The sequence below is a fragment of the Hippoglossus stenolepis genome, chromosome 16 (genome assembly GCF_022539355.2).
Source record: "Hippoglossus stenolepis isolate QCI-W04-F060 chromosome 16, HSTE1.2, whole genome shotgun sequence".
NCBI lineage: Eukaryota > Metazoa > Chordata > Actinopteri > Pleuronectiformes > Pleuronectidae > Hippoglossus > Hippoglossus stenolepis.
Genome location: NC_061498.1, coordinates 21,801,693 through 21,817,888, shown reverse-complemented (window position 1 = coordinate 21,817,888; position 16,196 = coordinate 21,801,693). Strand labels below are relative to the sequence as shown.

Here is a 16,196-nt window from a genome sequence, read left to right as displayed (position 1 = left end):
AGATCTCCTGTGGAAGGTGTCCAATCAGATTCGTCCTGTTGTCACAGCCCCAGTGGAATTATTTGTATATGATATTTATGTATATATTTATCTATTTATTTATTTGTTTATTTGCCAATTCCCCCGTTTAATGATAACAAAGCAAATCGAAGCTCAACAAAATGTATATAACATAATACAATGTACAATTTAAAAAATAAATCTTACGCCGTCGTCATGGTGACCGGTCAGGCTCTGTGACAGAGCGTGACGTCAACGCTGCCAGCGTGGAACCCACGTAGCGCGTCAGTCCAGGAAGTGCAGTGTCCGGTATGTTGACGGTGCAGCAGCCGCAGCAGTAAATACGTGTCAGTCCCAACCTGCAGGAACCTGCTGAAGATACTCCATCACATTCTGTCTCTTCAGATCCACCTCGGTGAGACTGTCAACTGTGTGTGTGTGTGTGTGTTTGAGAGAGAGAGAGAGAGAGAGAGAGAGCTCTGTCAGCTGTTTGTAGCTGTGTGTGTAGCTATGTGAAGCTGAGTGTTGCTATGTGAAGCTGAGTGTTGCTATGTGAAGCTGAGTGTTGCTATGTGAAGCTGAGTGTTGCTATGTGAAGCTGAGTGTTGCTGTGTGAAGCTGTTTTGTAGCTGTGAGTGAAGCTGAGTCAAGCTGTTTGTAGCTGTGTGTAGCTGTGTGACGTTGTGTGTAGCTGTGTGACGTTGCGTGTGGACGCTGCTTTAGCTGTGTGACGTTGTGCGAAGTTGTGTATATGAGCTGTGTGACGTTGCGTGTAGCTGTGTGACGTTGCGTGTAGCTGTGTGACGTTGCGTGTAGCTGTGTGACGTTGCGTGCGTGTAGCTGTGTGACGTTGTGCGAAGTTGTGTACTATGTAGCTGTGTGACGTTGTGTGTCCGCAGATAGCTAGCCTCTGTCTTTTTCTCTGATAGCCATCTATTTCATTGCAGCCGCTCTTGACTCAATGTATTGAAAGTCAGTTGGGACACATTTACGTGAGTTGTAAAGGAAAAAAAATAAAGGCAATGTAGTGGCTGATGATGCCAGGGAGCTTTCCACTCACCACTCCAACACCTTCATCACCTCAGTCAAGACAAGTCAAGTCCTTGAGTCAGTTTCGAACTGAGCTGTTTTCACACATGAACTCCAAACAATGTCCAAAGATGTGGGTCTGGACTTTCTCTGGAGTTTGCCCTCCACACATGAACCCCACAGCAGGAGGCTCTCTGCTCAGGCGTGTTCAGGCGAGGGGTGGGGCAGCAGGCAGTGGCAGGATGTAACTAATTGATTCTGCTGTGCAGATCACATGTTTTTGGCCGGAGAAACGGAGAATGTCCAACTCTCACTTGGACATTTGCGTTTTCACATACAGCCCCTCCTGAGAATGTCAGCGGATTCTCTTGAGTTCAGTGCATGTCTTTACAGTTTAGTCTGGTTTACGAATAAATACTAATGATTAATAACACAAACAGATTAAAACATTGGCCACACATGGAATTCCATTTGCACAAATAACATCAGCAGTGGGAATGAAGGTCCTGCAGAAGCATTCCTTCTTGCTCTGTGTGTGCAAGAGCTGCTAAGGGTCCCCACAGTGTCGTGTAGGGGTGAGAGGTGTTGTCCATGATGTAATTATGCTTTGCTAACATCCTCCTCTCACTCACTTCCTCCGTGGAATCCAGTTCAAGACCAAGCTGGGTCTTTTTCTGTCCCTCTCAGTACATCCGCACCCCCAGCAGACAATGACGTAAACACTGCAGAAGCCGCCACAATGTCGTAGAAAGTCCTTAATAGTGTCCTGCTGACTCCGAAGGACCTCAGTCTCCTCAGCAGATGGCACCAGTCCAATTTGTTGTTGAGGTGAACACCCAGGTATCTGTAGTCCCCTACGATCTCAATGTCCACATCCGGGATGTTCTTCCATGTAGTCTGGGCCGACTTCCTGTGAAAGTCTGTCACCATCTCGATTGTCTTGATGGCATTGTTGTGAGGGCAATTTAGTTAAAACCATTGGAAAAAGTCAGTGATGACCCCCCCTGTACTGCAGTTTGTTTCCCTCTGTTACACGACCGACAATGGCTGTGTCATTGCTCCCTGCGTCAGGGCGCGGGGACAGAATCAAATCTGTTAAAAAACGAATTCTGCTCAACTGCCCACTCCTTGTCTCCAAAATTCTGGGCCCCTCCCACCGTCCTTGCTGTGGCCGGAGAGGATTTTGAGGTCTCTCCACACCTCTCTTGTGTTGTTCTACTGGTGGCGTTCCTCCAACTTCCTCCTGTACCCATCCTTGCCCTTCCTCATCTCCTACCTTAGGTCCCTGTGTACCCACTTCAGTTCCTCTTTATCCCCTGCTTTCCCCTTTTTCTTGTTCAGTAGGGCCTTTAGTGCATGGGTCACCCAGGGTTTGTCGTTGGAGAAGCACGATACCATCCGGGTGGGCACAGTGTTCTCCATGCAGAAGTTTATGTAGTCAGCTATGCAATGGTTGGATTGTCAATGGCCCACACAGCACTTCCCAGTCCGTGGTCTCAAAACAGTCCCTTGGTGCCAGGCTGGTCTCCTAAGACCATTTCCTCATATACCTCTTGGTTGGGGGTTGTTTATTCAACGTTATGTAGGCAGGGAGCAGACGAACTAGGTTTTCCATCCATGGCGTTTGCATACATGTAAGTCCAGTGTTTTATTGTCCCTGGTGTGGCATTCAACATACTGGGTGAAGGTAGGGAGATTGGAAGACAGGGAAGCATGGTTGAAATCTCCAGAGATGAGGAAGAGTGACTGGAGGTGCGACGTCTGCAGCTGTGATACAACAGTGTGCATTGCAGCATCGGCCGACGGGGGGATGTAGACAGTTATCGCGAGAACTCCCGCGGCAGGTAATATGGCTGAATGCTAACAACTAGCAGCTCAAATGCTAAATGTTCTAAGCCTTATATGTGGTACTTGAGTATTGCGTATACCTGCAAGGCTGTGTACTAAATGTAGACTTATACAGTCAAAATCCAAAAGGAAGATGCCTTTCTACTGTTTAACACATTATGCAAGTGCTGGATTTGTGAGATAAGTTTCAAGTCAATACTGTGTGCCTTTCTAAAATTGTGTATTTGGGCATTGATTACAATGCTGCCATCTGGACGATTGGTTGGCCGCAATAGCAGGTAGCATAATAACATTACACTGGTAACATGTATTTTCACTGATACATTTTTTTTATTGAAAGGTTATGTATCTATTTAATTCAACTATAACAGTAACACTGTGATAAAACAATCACACCATTATAAAATAAATATAAAACATAAGAAATTTTAAAAGAGGCTGGTAGATTGGATAAATAAAAAATGTCCAAATAAATGACAAATTCCCAACAAAAACGTTTCAGAGAGACGTCTGTTTGTAATAAAAAGTATGCTGAGATATTGAGTCAAATTTGATTTTGAAATTTACTTTTTGTTTGACAGTTTGTAATGTGATTACTCTTCTCTTCACTCACTCTATTTATTTAAAAAAAAAGTGTAGAATGAGAAATATTGTTTTAGCCAACACATTAAACATTTGATATTATATATGTTTCATATTTTTTTAGAAAGTATCCATATTCCTTCATGTTACTTTAATTAATGACAGCATGCATTATGCATTACAAATGTTGATAAAAGTAAGTGTAGTTCACAGTTGAGCTGAGCAGAGAGCTGGAACAACATTTAGGAATGTTGGTAGTCTGGTTGGTATAAAATCCGGAAGTTTAAATAATGCTGTCTTAATCTGCTTTGAGACATGCACTGAACGGACATTCTCCGGAGGGGCTGTATGTGAGAACACAAATTCACAGTGAGAGAGTGGGCGCGTTAAAGATGGTCTAACACGTGACCGATGCAAAAAAATGAAGAATAATACAAATTTGTAAGGAAATATGTCAGAATAAAAAAGCAGCCACACACATAGAAGACACAGTAAAAGATGTCAAAGTGCTACAAACAAAAACCCTGCAGCAGAATAAGTCCAGAGATTTCTGTGTTATTGTGAACATGTCTGAGCGTAAAAGGCAAACTCCAGAGAAAGAGCGGACCCAATTGAATTGAAAATTCACTCATTATCTACTCACCACTATGCCGATGGAGGGCTGGGTGAAGTGTTTGAGTCCACAAACGGCGTTGCAACCGCATCCAATACAACTGAAATAAATGGCGACCAGTTCTTGAAACGTCAAAAACAACATAAAATGCTTCCATACTGCCTTTAGCCAGATTATCCTCCTGCCTGGAGTATGTGTTCACGTGCACAAACCGCACACAAGCTCTCGTCCAAGGGAGTGCGGTACCGGTAGCAATGCTAGTTCCAGTACCTTTGGTAGCAGACATTTAGGCTGAAAACATGGGGTAAATGATTCCGTTTCGAGTGGAATTTGAATGTCGGGTCTTACGGACACTTTGATTATAACCCAGAAGCAGTATGGAGGCATTTAATGGTTTATTTCTGTAGTTTTTTTTTAAGTTTAAGAAGTTACATTATTGGAATTGGTTTACCCTGAAACTCCGAAAGTGTTTTGTGGACTCAAACACTTCACCCACCCCTCCATCAGCATAGAGGAGTGGATAATGAGTAAATTTTCATTTTTCTGTGAACTATCTCTCTCAGGACAATCACTAAGTGGCTCAGCCAGTTTTAAATAGCGGGTCATGTCTCGATTGTTATTGTACCACTGTCCAAAGTCAATACAGTGAATGTGTTTACAGCAGCAGAGCCTCAAAGCCTTAAATTCCAGTCCATCAAGTTTGGAAACCTGTTCAGCTTTTATTTGCCAGTGTAATGAGGAGATGAGGTTTGTAATTATGAGAAATTGAAAACATTTGTAATTTGTATACACTTTTAATTTTCCTTGTGGTTATCATCAGCTCTCTTAATAGCTCTCATAGAACAAAAAAGTGCTGCTAATAGATGCACTGTATGAATGTGTGTGTGTGAATGGGTGAATGGCAAACTGTACTGTAAAGCCCTTTGAGTGGTCATTAAGACTAGGAAAGGGTTGTATACTGTAAATACAGACCATTTAGTAGCATTAACGCAGAAGGCAGAAGACTTTGAACTGCTGGTGAACACACTCACTGCACCAAGAGATTCACCATTAATTCACAATAACAGATACAGAACTTAACCATGTTTTAGCCTCTGCTAGAGGTTTCTTCCAGTTAATGAGGGAGTTTTTCTCTCCACAGTCGCCAAAGTGCTGCTCATTGTGGGAACTGTTGGGTTTCTCTATATTTTTTAAGGTCGCTACCTTCTATGTAAAGTGACTTGAAGTAATGTATATTATGATTTGGCCCGAAACAAATACAATTTAATTGAAAGTAAGGGATAACAGTAGATTCATTTCACAGCCATTCTGGGGACCAGCTCCACATTATAGTCTCAAACACATAAGGAATTGAAGTGTTGAGTTTTGTGTTGTTGATAAACATGTACAATACTGAGCAAAGTTTCGGGCACAAACAGGGAAACAGAGCATTATCAAATCAATATTTGCAGTGACCAGATTTAGTCATACAATGATGTGAAAACTGAAGACTATATAAAACTGCTATGAGTGAAAGATAGGTGATTAGCCTTTTACTCCCACTCACACACAAAAACTTGTGTATTTTGAGGTTTTCTGCACAGAAATATTACATAGAAAGTTTATTTTACCTTTGTTTTAAGAGGAAGGGGTTGTCAACCTTCTCTCAGTCTTTATGACACAAGGTAGTGTACTGCTACTTGTCTGTTCTCATTTCATCTCATATTACTCTATACAATGGAAAAGGTCCAGAGGGATGGATTCAACTGGGGCCTGAAGGGGACAGTGTATCACAGGTCTAATGTGTTTCCTTTAAGTGACGGTAACAGACAATTGAGTTTGGCTTTGAATGGGACACAACAGCTTTATTTTGGTCTTTTTATGGCTTAATTTTGTCTCCTGTTTATTGACCTGCATATAAACTTGTAAACCTGTAAATAAACACACATTTTAGATTTTTACACGTAGATGTATGCTGTCAATACAATGCCAGTGTGTCTAAATATTTAAATGTGTGTGTATATTCACTGTAAACTGATTTTAAAATGATTGTCCTAATATTCTCTTTACTTCTCTCCTAGCACACACACACACACACACACACACACACACACACACACACACACACACACACACACACACACACACACACACACACACACACCTACCTTAGATGATGGTGGACTTCACACTGGCTCAAGTGGGCAAGAATCTGAGTGAAGCCATGAGGCTTCTGGGAGATGGACAGAGGTAAGATTAGACGCTGCTGTCTACAAATCTCACAGTAGGGAAATGAACAACAAGAAGAACAAGTTACACAAATGACTTTCTGATGATCCTGTGAATCTTAGATCATAGACTCACTTTGACCATGCTGCCTCTTTTAGTCTTCTTGATAATGGATATTCAATTTTTTTCAGCTAGAACAACCAAAGAGAATATTTGAAAAATGAATGCCATCCAATTTTGAATTTCTAGCTAAGAAGCACATGAATTCAACATTATATAATGTTCTAGATTGTACTTTAGATCTCTATGTGTCTGTGGTGTTGATTTATTTAGAGAGTTGGAGACGGGAACAGAAATCCGACGTTTCAGCAGAACCAGCATCCCTGGACCCCTGCAGGGAGAGTAAGACACACGCACACAAACACATACACACAAACACAAACACAAACACAAACACACATTTACAAACAAACAGGCCAGCATGGAATTTAAAGTTATTCACAGCCAGACTGTAGCCCTCTGACTCTGATTCATTAGTGTTTATTCTAATCAATGCTGAAAATACCCTTATCTTTCTGATGTTCTCCATTACACGTGGCATCTATTGCACTTCTGTCCGTCCTGGGAGAGGGATCCCTCACATGTGGCTCTCTGAGGTTACTACCTTCTTTTTACCCTGTTAAAAGGGTTTTAAGTAGTTTTTCCTTACTCTCCCTCTCTTAAGGGCAGAGGATGTCACACCGTGTTAAAACCCTATGAGACAATTTGTGATTTGTGAATATGGGCTATACAAATAAAATTTCATTGATTGATTGATTCACTTGGTAATATGAGACATTTTAGACCATTAAAAAGACCTGAAAAGCCTTCAGAGATTAAAATGGTGACAGCGTGGACCTGGCAGCTGTATCAGAATGTAGGCTATTTGAAGGGTAAACAGACACTTCAGGACACAAAGGTAAATATTCATGTAGGCCAAGGGCGTGTACACACTTTTTCATTTTCTTTATTACCTTCTCTTTTTTTACAAGTAAACATATGGGAGGTGACAGCATGGTGAAAAAGCAGCCACTCCAGTATGGTGCATGGCACCTGCTCTCTCGAAAAGAAAACTAAAAAGTAGAACAGCGTTTATACAGTGGTGTACCAATAGTTGAGCCGGGTGGCCCTATATACTCACTATTCAAGTTAAGTGCCGCACCCTTTTAAGTAAAACTAGAATGGCACTCAATAGAGCACAGACTTCTGCCAAGACCCAACAGTCCTCTTAAATGCAATCAACCTGCACCAAATTGCGCACAATCATAGATATCAGTCCCTTAAATGTGCCAGATTTTTTTTTCAACACGATCCTTTACTTATTGCATGGGAAATCAGTCAAAAACGCCCAATCTCACAATGTTGAAGCATTAAACGATTCCTGGATCCGCCCCTTTGTCCAAGTTTAATACCTTCTTTCGTGTTGCAGCCCTCCACCAAGATTCATTAAAAACAGTTCTATCGTTTTTCGGTAATCCTGCTTAAAGACAAACAGCAGTCAAAACAGAACCTCCTTTGTGGAGCTTATTACTTTTTATCTGATGAATATTAATACTTTTAAAAAATACTATACATTCTATATACACTTGAGGTTGATAGTACATTGTATATGGTTTGTTGGAAAGTGGCAAGAGTTTGAAGCTGATTATTGGTTCCTTTGTGTCTCCTGTGCAGTGGTCAGGATGTTGCCACTATACTGCACTTAGTTCACAACCTCCTTCACGAAGAGGAAGAGAATGAGGACAAGCCCTGCCGACAGTAAGTAGAACTAAGTTAAACTATAATCACTTCCCCGAGCCGGGAAGGATTCATCTGGTGGAGCCTCCGTTTCTCAGGGGTGGAAGGACACATTTGACAGTCTAGTCACACCGCTGTGATGCAATTGATCTTCAAATGCAGCCTCCGAAGGATGTAGCCCTCGAAATTGAGACACAGCTCTTGAGTCCAAGGGAACCTTTGTAGCAAATTTCTCACAGCATTCCTGACATGTCGTTTCCACAAGGGACAGCTGTCGCTGCTGTAGAGGCATAAAATATGACATAATACTGAACACTGCATAGCACTGTCAGCAGATTGTTACTGTTGTTACTGACCTGTATTTGGTACATTTTTTCTTTTCCAAATCAAATTCGTCTGGGAAAATTCAATTAAACAATATAGAATTCTTTATAACTATGAGTTAAGTTGATGCAATTTCTCATGTGTTTTTAATGATGGCAGTACTTTAAGGTGTGGAAAAGCTGAGTCATATCAGGCCTGTCATGACGCCTTAGTTTGATTGATTGATCGATTGATTATTGTACATTGCATGTCTAATTGTAGACACTACAGACACAATACCTTAGTAAGGCCTGATTGCTACAAGGAAGGAAAGAAGCACAGTGAGGAGAACAGTTTATGTTGTGTGACATTAGCTTTGCATGTAAATTATCGGAGATCAACACACACTGCTCCATGGAGATAGATAAATGGAGGCAGTTGACATAAAGTGCATGACAAAGCTGCTATTTGTTGTCTCCAGTAGGATGCAGAATGTGGGTGAACAGGGTCACATAGCGCTGCTGGGTCACAGCCTGGCAGCCTACATCTCAGTGTTGGACAGAGAGCGACTGCGGAAGCTGACTACTCGGATCCTGTCTGACACCACACTCTGGCTCTGCAGACTTTTCAGGTACCATTGTGGCAACAACTTATGGTCTGTAGAAATCACCTCTGTATGTGTTGGTGACATGATGGCTACACAGTTAATACCAGTGTGAGCTCAGTAGCTTTCTATCACAGCCAGTTGTACCAGCTCATAGGTTTCAGCTCTTTAAAGTCTCAGACTGATGAACACTTAGGCATTGAAGGGTTTGCCAGTGTGTATTTACTGTAATTGCCAGTGTATTCTCAGCTTCCTGATAATAAACCCACCACAAACAGAACTGTATTGCAACAATGACTTCATTAAGTCTTTGTTTTTCTCATGGCTTGTTTGCACAGTCAATAACTGTGCAAACAAGCCATGAGAAGGCCTACCTTAGGTAAGCCTTAAAAGAAAAGGTCAGGAGAAAAAATTGTGTTCAATAAGATGAGTGGATCTGCTCAACAACACTGAAGATAATTAATATGCAGTTTAATAATTTCATTATTGTTTATTCTTATTTTAACCGTATTATTATCCTGATGGAAATTTGGATTGCAGACAGGCATGAAACAGACAGGTGAAAGAACTGATGGCATGAAAACCAACAATCAATCGTCCAATAAAATTTAAATGAAACGTTAAAAAGTAAATGTACCTATTACAAATCTGCTACAAATAAATAAAGACATTTACTCTTGGCTACAGAGTGGAAGGGGTGATAAAAATGGTCATATGAACCAGTTTTTTCTCTTGGATACAATACTGTAATTCAAAATAAGAAGCGTGCACAGATATTGCATAACACCAAGGCTAACACCCTATATCACCATGTTAAAGAAAGTGAAAAAAAATCCTGGATCTGCCCATTTACTCAGATCTGTTTCACTTTTGTTAACATGGTGAGATAGGGTTTTAGCCTTGGCCGTGGCATATATGGTGCCCAAGCACCTTTCTAGTTTTCCTTGTAATAAGTCTGAACAACTCAACACATCGAATCTGTCTCTCAGGTATGAGAATGGTTCAGCCTGCTTCCATGAGGATGACAGAGATGGCCTAGTCAAAGTGTGTCGACTGGTCATCAATGACCGCTATGAAGAATATGCCTCTGAAGGTTATGCAGTTCTCAATTCCAAACAGCCCGTCATCTACCAGAGTGCTACCTGCAGGCCTGGTCTGGGACAGCACCTGTGCAGCCAGGTAGGAAAGATTAAACATAAAGCATCACACAGAACAGTCGCTGATCCACTCTTCTACTACCACTGTGAATATTCACATCCCATACAAAGAGGGATTGAAAAACAAGCATTCTCAGTCAGGGCTTTTTAAAATACCTGGAAGCAGTGTGATTACTGTAAGACTGATATAAAGTGAGGTCCAGAAGCTTGAGACCACTTTTTACAATTCTGGTAAAATCTCAAACTTTTGGACCCCATTGTAGTCAAACATATTTTACCGTAAATTTTTTTTGCATAAATAATAGAAAGAGATTTTAATGTCAGTGTCTGTGTCGACAGCTCGGCCTGCCTCTGTCCAGTTTGTGCACAGTCCCATGCAACACCGTCTTTGGGTCCCAACACCAAATGGTAGGAGAGTATATGAAAGAGACACGTATCCAGATGTAAGTTAGATAGTTCAAATGAAAATTATAACCTGTTTGTCACTGTCAGGATGTTGCCCTGTTGGACAAACTCATCAAAGAGGACATAGACGCTGGAAAGCTTCCTTTGCTGTTGATTGCCAATGCAGGTGAAGGACAATCAGTGATTTAACTTTGCAATCTGTTTTCATGTAGTACAATTTCAGCAATATTAATTTAACACTAGATAAGTAGCTTTTCTGCAGTGTAAATATGTTAATTTGGACTTAAGAGGAGTAACTTGTATGTGTTTATTTCCCAGGCACCCCTGGGGCCGGCCACACAGACAAGCTGGGCCGTCTGAAGGACTTGTGTGACCAGTACAACATGTGGCTTCATGTGGAGGGGTGAGTCCATTTTCTTCCTCTACAATAGTCTGTCTTAAAATATTAGAAAGTCCAAAATGTGCTCGTTTGCTGTTTGCAGAGAGTAAACTGTCAGAGCAATATCAGTCGTTAAGTACAAAGCTGGAGACAGATTACGGTTTTCTTAGCTTAGCATGAAGCTGCCCCAAGTAGAATCAGAATTGAGATTAATTGCCAAGCAGGTTTACACATATAAGGAATTTGCTGTGATATGTTTTGTGCAAGCATAAATATAAAAAATATAAAAATAGGAAACAAAATTTTAAAAAAATGTACTAGAGAAGAGGTTGTGAAATACATTGTAAAGAAAAGGATTGTCTGGGTAGTGAAGAATGTGATTGTGGGTACAACAACTGAGATGGGGCTCAGCCTTAGGTGGTGCAGATTTCAGACATCCACGGGGAGCTCAGAGTATAGCTGCTGCTCCTTCAAGTCCAAAGGAGCCAGTTGGTGGATATAATATTGCTTCCTTTTAGCTATATATATATATGCACACACATAAAACTATAAATAACTAAATATTGGGGGCCTGCATCGAATCGATATTTTGCATATGCAAATTAGCGGCTAAATTAAAGTTGTAATTTGAATACAAATGAATATACATATGTAATGAGAGACGTTCAACAGGATTTGAGGAAATGTTTTTTTTAATGCAAATGAGCACTTTGATGTTTTTAGGCATTAGTCACTGGTGACGTTGTTTATAGTGTTTTTTTCTTCTCCTTCAGGGTCAACCTGGCAACCCTGGCACTGGGTCAGGTCACGTCTACTGTGATGGTAATCATGTTTAAATGCCATCGTCCATGTTTTTGGTGAAAAGGTTTACATTATTGTAAGTCGCTTTGGATAAAAGCGTCAGCAAAATGTAATGTAATGCAACATTACCCAAGGTATTAGTTGTACATGTACATGACTTTGTCTGAATCGAATGGTTAGGACTCGCTTAATGTTTCTGGGAATAACTATAGATTATAACAGAATAGATAAACCAAACTATGTGATTGCATCAAAATAAGTGTTAAAATCCTTTGTACCGTTCTTTTCCAACCGCAGCATTGACACTGTGGATCAGATGCCAAAAATCCCACAAGCATTTTTGAAATTTCTTTGATGCCTATGTCTGAATAAAACAATGAAAAGCATTTATGGGTTGGTGCATACCCTGCATGCATTGTGTATATACTGTAACCCAAGCAGGCAATACTACCTTCGTCTGTCTGTCTACTGAAAGTTTTATGCTCATCATGGCATTGTGCACAGCGAAAGAGGAACCGATTTTATTCCGAATCCTGCCTGATGCAGGACGGTAAAAACTTTATAGATGTTTTAACAGGCCACTGACATGGTGAGAAATGAAAAGAGTGTGAGAGAGAGTGTGACAGAGGAGCAGAGGCAACAATGGCTGTAGTTGTCACCGTGAAATTCCTGTTGTGTTCAGCAGGCAGACAAACCTCAGCCTAACATAGACCCTGCTCTGTAGGTGCATGCTGTGTGCATAGGTCATCCCCAATGCCCCCTCAAGACTGATCAGCTCTAAATGTTAATCATCTGGAGATTCCCTCTTAAGTAATACTCTTACCAAGTTTGGTGTAAATCCGACAATGTGGTGTAATAATAAAATATTTATGTAGTTGGGAATCAAAACCCCAAAGGGATATTCTTTGCTTAAAAATGCCTATGATCACATGTGCACAATTGAATTACCTCTAGGAGAAAGACGGAGGAGAAAAAGTAGTCAACAATGTTAGTCTCCATTCTCCACACCTGCCATCCCATCAAATGCTACTGTCTCACCTTGGGAAACAGACAGGAAATGCCATTTTATGTTGACTTTTGTTGGTAACATATTGTTCTTCCCTCTCCAGGCAGCTACCAGAAGTGACAGTATGACACTGACACCAGGTCAGTGGCTGGGACTGCCTGCTATATCCGCTATCACCCTCTACAGGCATGAGGACCCAGCGCTGGTAGGCCAACAATTTTCTGTCACTTTTTTTTGTTTGAGTTTTTGACGTTGTGAACAGAGATTGGAAACTTTATTTTCATCCTATGTGGTTTATCTGCAGTGAAGATTTAATAGTCAGTGTTTTTTCATAAAATGAAACAGAATTTGCTTTATTATTGTTAACGTGTGGTTAATTGTGGTCTATATATATATATATATATATAAAACTTTGAATGAATTATTTAAATGTTATTTTTTCATACATTTTATGTAGGCTTTTCACAGGTCTGTTAAGCAATACACACAATCTTCAGACCCAAATTCACAACTTTTCAAAATAAAAGCTCTGCCATTCCACTCTGTATAAAGCATTGCAGCAACAAAATGAACGTTGTGCTATGAATTCTCTGAATGTTGCCATGACAGAGATCACCACTTGTGCTGTGTCAGTTCAATATGGTGAAATTACAAAATCTAATTATCGAAACAAATTGGTGTTGTTTTTGACTCTGTTGCCGTACACTGTATGAGGAAGAATAAATGTTTACTTGAACTTGATTTTTCTTATTTTATTCTTTTAAGTGTATTTTTTGTCCAACTTTTACTTAGTGTGTTTGTCTTTCTCTGACTGTCTGACAGCTGTGTGTTTTGTCCCTCAGTCTTTGGCAGCAGGTTTGACCTCCAGCCAACCTGTGGAGAAGCTGCGAGCGCTGCCTCTCTGGCTCTCCCTGCAATATCTCGGTCACAATGGAATTGTCCAGAAGATCAAGCACGCTACCACTCTGGTGAGCATCACTTAATACCCCTGAACATCAGAGCTTCATTTTTACACTTCTGCTTGTGTACAGAATAAACAAATGAAACACAACATGTCTGTTGGGAGCAGTTATGTGCTGGAACTGTTAGTGAATAACAAACAGGCACAGTCAGGCAATGATATGGTTCTGATGTACCTTTGCAGAAATCAAAACATGTGCCAACATGTGCAATCTATGCTATTGCTAGATAAAATAAAAAACAATTTCTTGAAATGAAGTTAGGTACATCATCATGCACATTTTTTACATTTAACCTTTATTTCTCTCCTCCAGAGCCAGCAACTCCTGCAGAAACTTAAATCTCTGGCTTCTATCAAAACATCGGTATGTGATCTCTTGATATGTTCTGCCAATAATAAGATAATGTTTGCATAAAAATGGAAGGTGAACAGGCTGTCTGGTCAGGTATCAGGTATTTTATAAGAAAAAGGTCAAGGATGCTGTGGGTGAAGTGATTGTGAAAGAGTATTTTATGAGTCCCCACAGATTGGTTTCAGAGATATGTCGGTGTGCTGTGCACACTCATGCTATGCACATTTGCCTATACGTTGCACTTGAGTTAAAATGTTTTACTGTGTGTGTCTTAGTGCTGCAGTCACCTGTTCACAACACTGTCCATTACATGCTGCACTGTCTGGTAATAATGGTCAAGTGACAAACTATACTCCTGACAGATAATTTATATTAATTCATGTAATTATTAATCACAAAGAACAACATTGTTGGTGCAATGATCAAAGAAGACCTACAACTAAATATTTTAATAAATGTATCAATACACAGGCTGCTCAGTTGTATGCTGATAATGTGACATTGGACTCTAGCCGATCTCAGTGGTGAAATGCAATTGGACAAATAAACCTCAGTTAAACTGAGATACAGTTCATGATTTCAGTAGATGAGATGGCTGGTAGAGGGCCAGGTCCTTACTCTTCAGGTAGCCCTACCTTGCTAGCTTCATCACACCACCATGAAACAAGAGGCCTTTGTGTCTGTTTAGATTTTAACTCAAGAGCAGCATGTGGGAAAATGTAATAATTATACCCTCATAAAGATGAACTCATTAGATTGTGGTACAGTTTGGCTCATCAATAATCATTTATTTAATTGTGTTTTCACCACTCTTATGTGAAATTCAAACACAGTGTTGATATATAGATACTGGTTAATTAGATTATTTGCATGATATACAGCTGTACAGTTGTCATGTTATGTTTGGTAGGAATGTATAGGACCAAATAGGATCAGACCCTCTTCCTGTATTCATATATAACACGTGGAACTTCTAACAAAAGACTTCTGGATGTTCAAAGACAAAACCCATTTGTGTTTATAGGATGTACTTGAGACGGAGATCTCTCTCGTCGAGGCTTTGACCATGGTAACATCTGAGTTGTGTTGATACTGAAACAGATTGAGGGCTACACACTTGGCTTAGATCTTGTTCACTGGCATTTATTAAAGCCTAAACCTTGTAACCTTACAGTCACTGAGATTTGATTTACAATATACAAAGACACATTAAAATACTGCAAGTAAGATGCAGTGAACAACCAGAATGGGTTCAGAATCATGACAGAGTGGTACTAAACCTCACTGCAGCTCGGTAAAAGAACGATGAACTTCCGTTTCGTCGATGACATTCACTGTGAAGATGCAGCAGATTGAGTTTTTAGTGCCACTGTGTTAGTAAGATATGTATGAGTGTGCAGGTGTCTGTACTTTTTGAACGTGTGTGTGTATAGCTGTAATTATAGTCAGTGTGGGTTACCTTGGTTCCAGGGCGTGGTGTCGCCGATCCCGCCCATCTCCGGGGCTTCACTGCGGGACGTTCTGGGCTCTCTCATGATCTCTATTGTAGGTGGGACCAAGCCTCTGCCTGCTCCCTCACTCCCCCTTCCCCTGCGCCTTCCCCTCTGTCCTACCTTGTCTTCCTTTTCTTTCTTGCTGTCACTCCTGGCCATTTTCCTTCACCCACATCAGCTCAGCAGTGTTGGGTCTCCATTGGCTGATGGACTGTTCACTTCTTCCTAATTGTTTAGGATGTGGACCCCTCAGGCATGTTCTTTGAGGTACTTCAGGGAATGCCTCTCCACACTCATTATGTCTTGTTGCCTTTGGAAAAAATACAAGGGTCATGAATAATTAATTAATGTGTCACACGCTGTTGCATCCCAGCACTAATTTGAAATGAGAATTAGAACAAAAAATGATATAGAATTTTTCTTGACACCTCTTATCACCACAAACTCTCTTGACGTCTTTGTCGGTGTCTTCTGTGTGTGTGAAACCGAGAGGTTTGTGAGTATGGTAAATGATTGAGCAGTCTGTTGGTGTTTGGATTAGGCTTTAGCAATTATATCTGGACTTCCAGGATAGCCTTTTATTATTTTACTGTTACCTTAAACAACACACCCCAGCCTATGTAGCACCTGTTTTTGGTTCCTCCTTGATGGTAAACCACTTTCTGTAAGGCTCTATGGT

At 40.6% G+C, this 16,196-nt stretch overlaps 1 protein-coding gene across 2 annotated transcripts in view; it reads left to right on the top strand.

Moving 5' to 3' along the window:
• Positions 1-271: 271 nt before the first annotated feature.
• The window catches only part of pdxdc1 (pyridoxal-dependent decarboxylase domain containing 1), a 31,654-nt gene continuing 15,729 nt past the window's right edge, over positions 272-16,196 (top strand). Inside the window, exons 1-13 of one of the 2 annotated variants that reach the window (XM_035180641.2) lie at positions 272-415; positions 6,133-6,301; positions 6,614-6,682; positions 7,994-8,077; positions 8,844-8,990; positions 9,953-10,142; positions 10,460-10,528; positions 10,613-10,691; positions 10,844-10,928; positions 11,678-11,726; positions 12,815-12,916; positions 13,554-13,679; positions 13,986-14,036. In XM_035180641.2, coding sequence (XP_035036532.2) covers positions 6,225-6,301; positions 6,614-6,682; positions 7,994-8,077; positions 8,844-8,990; positions 9,953-10,142; positions 10,460-10,528; positions 10,613-10,691; positions 10,844-10,928; positions 11,678-11,726; positions 12,815-12,916; positions 13,554-13,679; positions 13,986-14,036 — 1,128 coding nt within the window. In that variant the 5' untranslated portion in view covers positions 272-415; positions 6,133-6,224. Of the gene's footprint in view, positions 416-6,132; positions 6,302-6,613; positions 6,683-7,993; positions 8,078-8,840; positions 8,991-9,952; positions 10,143-10,459; positions 10,529-10,612; positions 10,692-10,843; positions 10,929-11,677; positions 11,727-12,814; positions 12,917-13,553; positions 13,680-13,985; positions 14,037-16,196 lie in introns of both variants that reach the window. The other variant, XM_035180639.2, reaches the window with a different exon arrangement.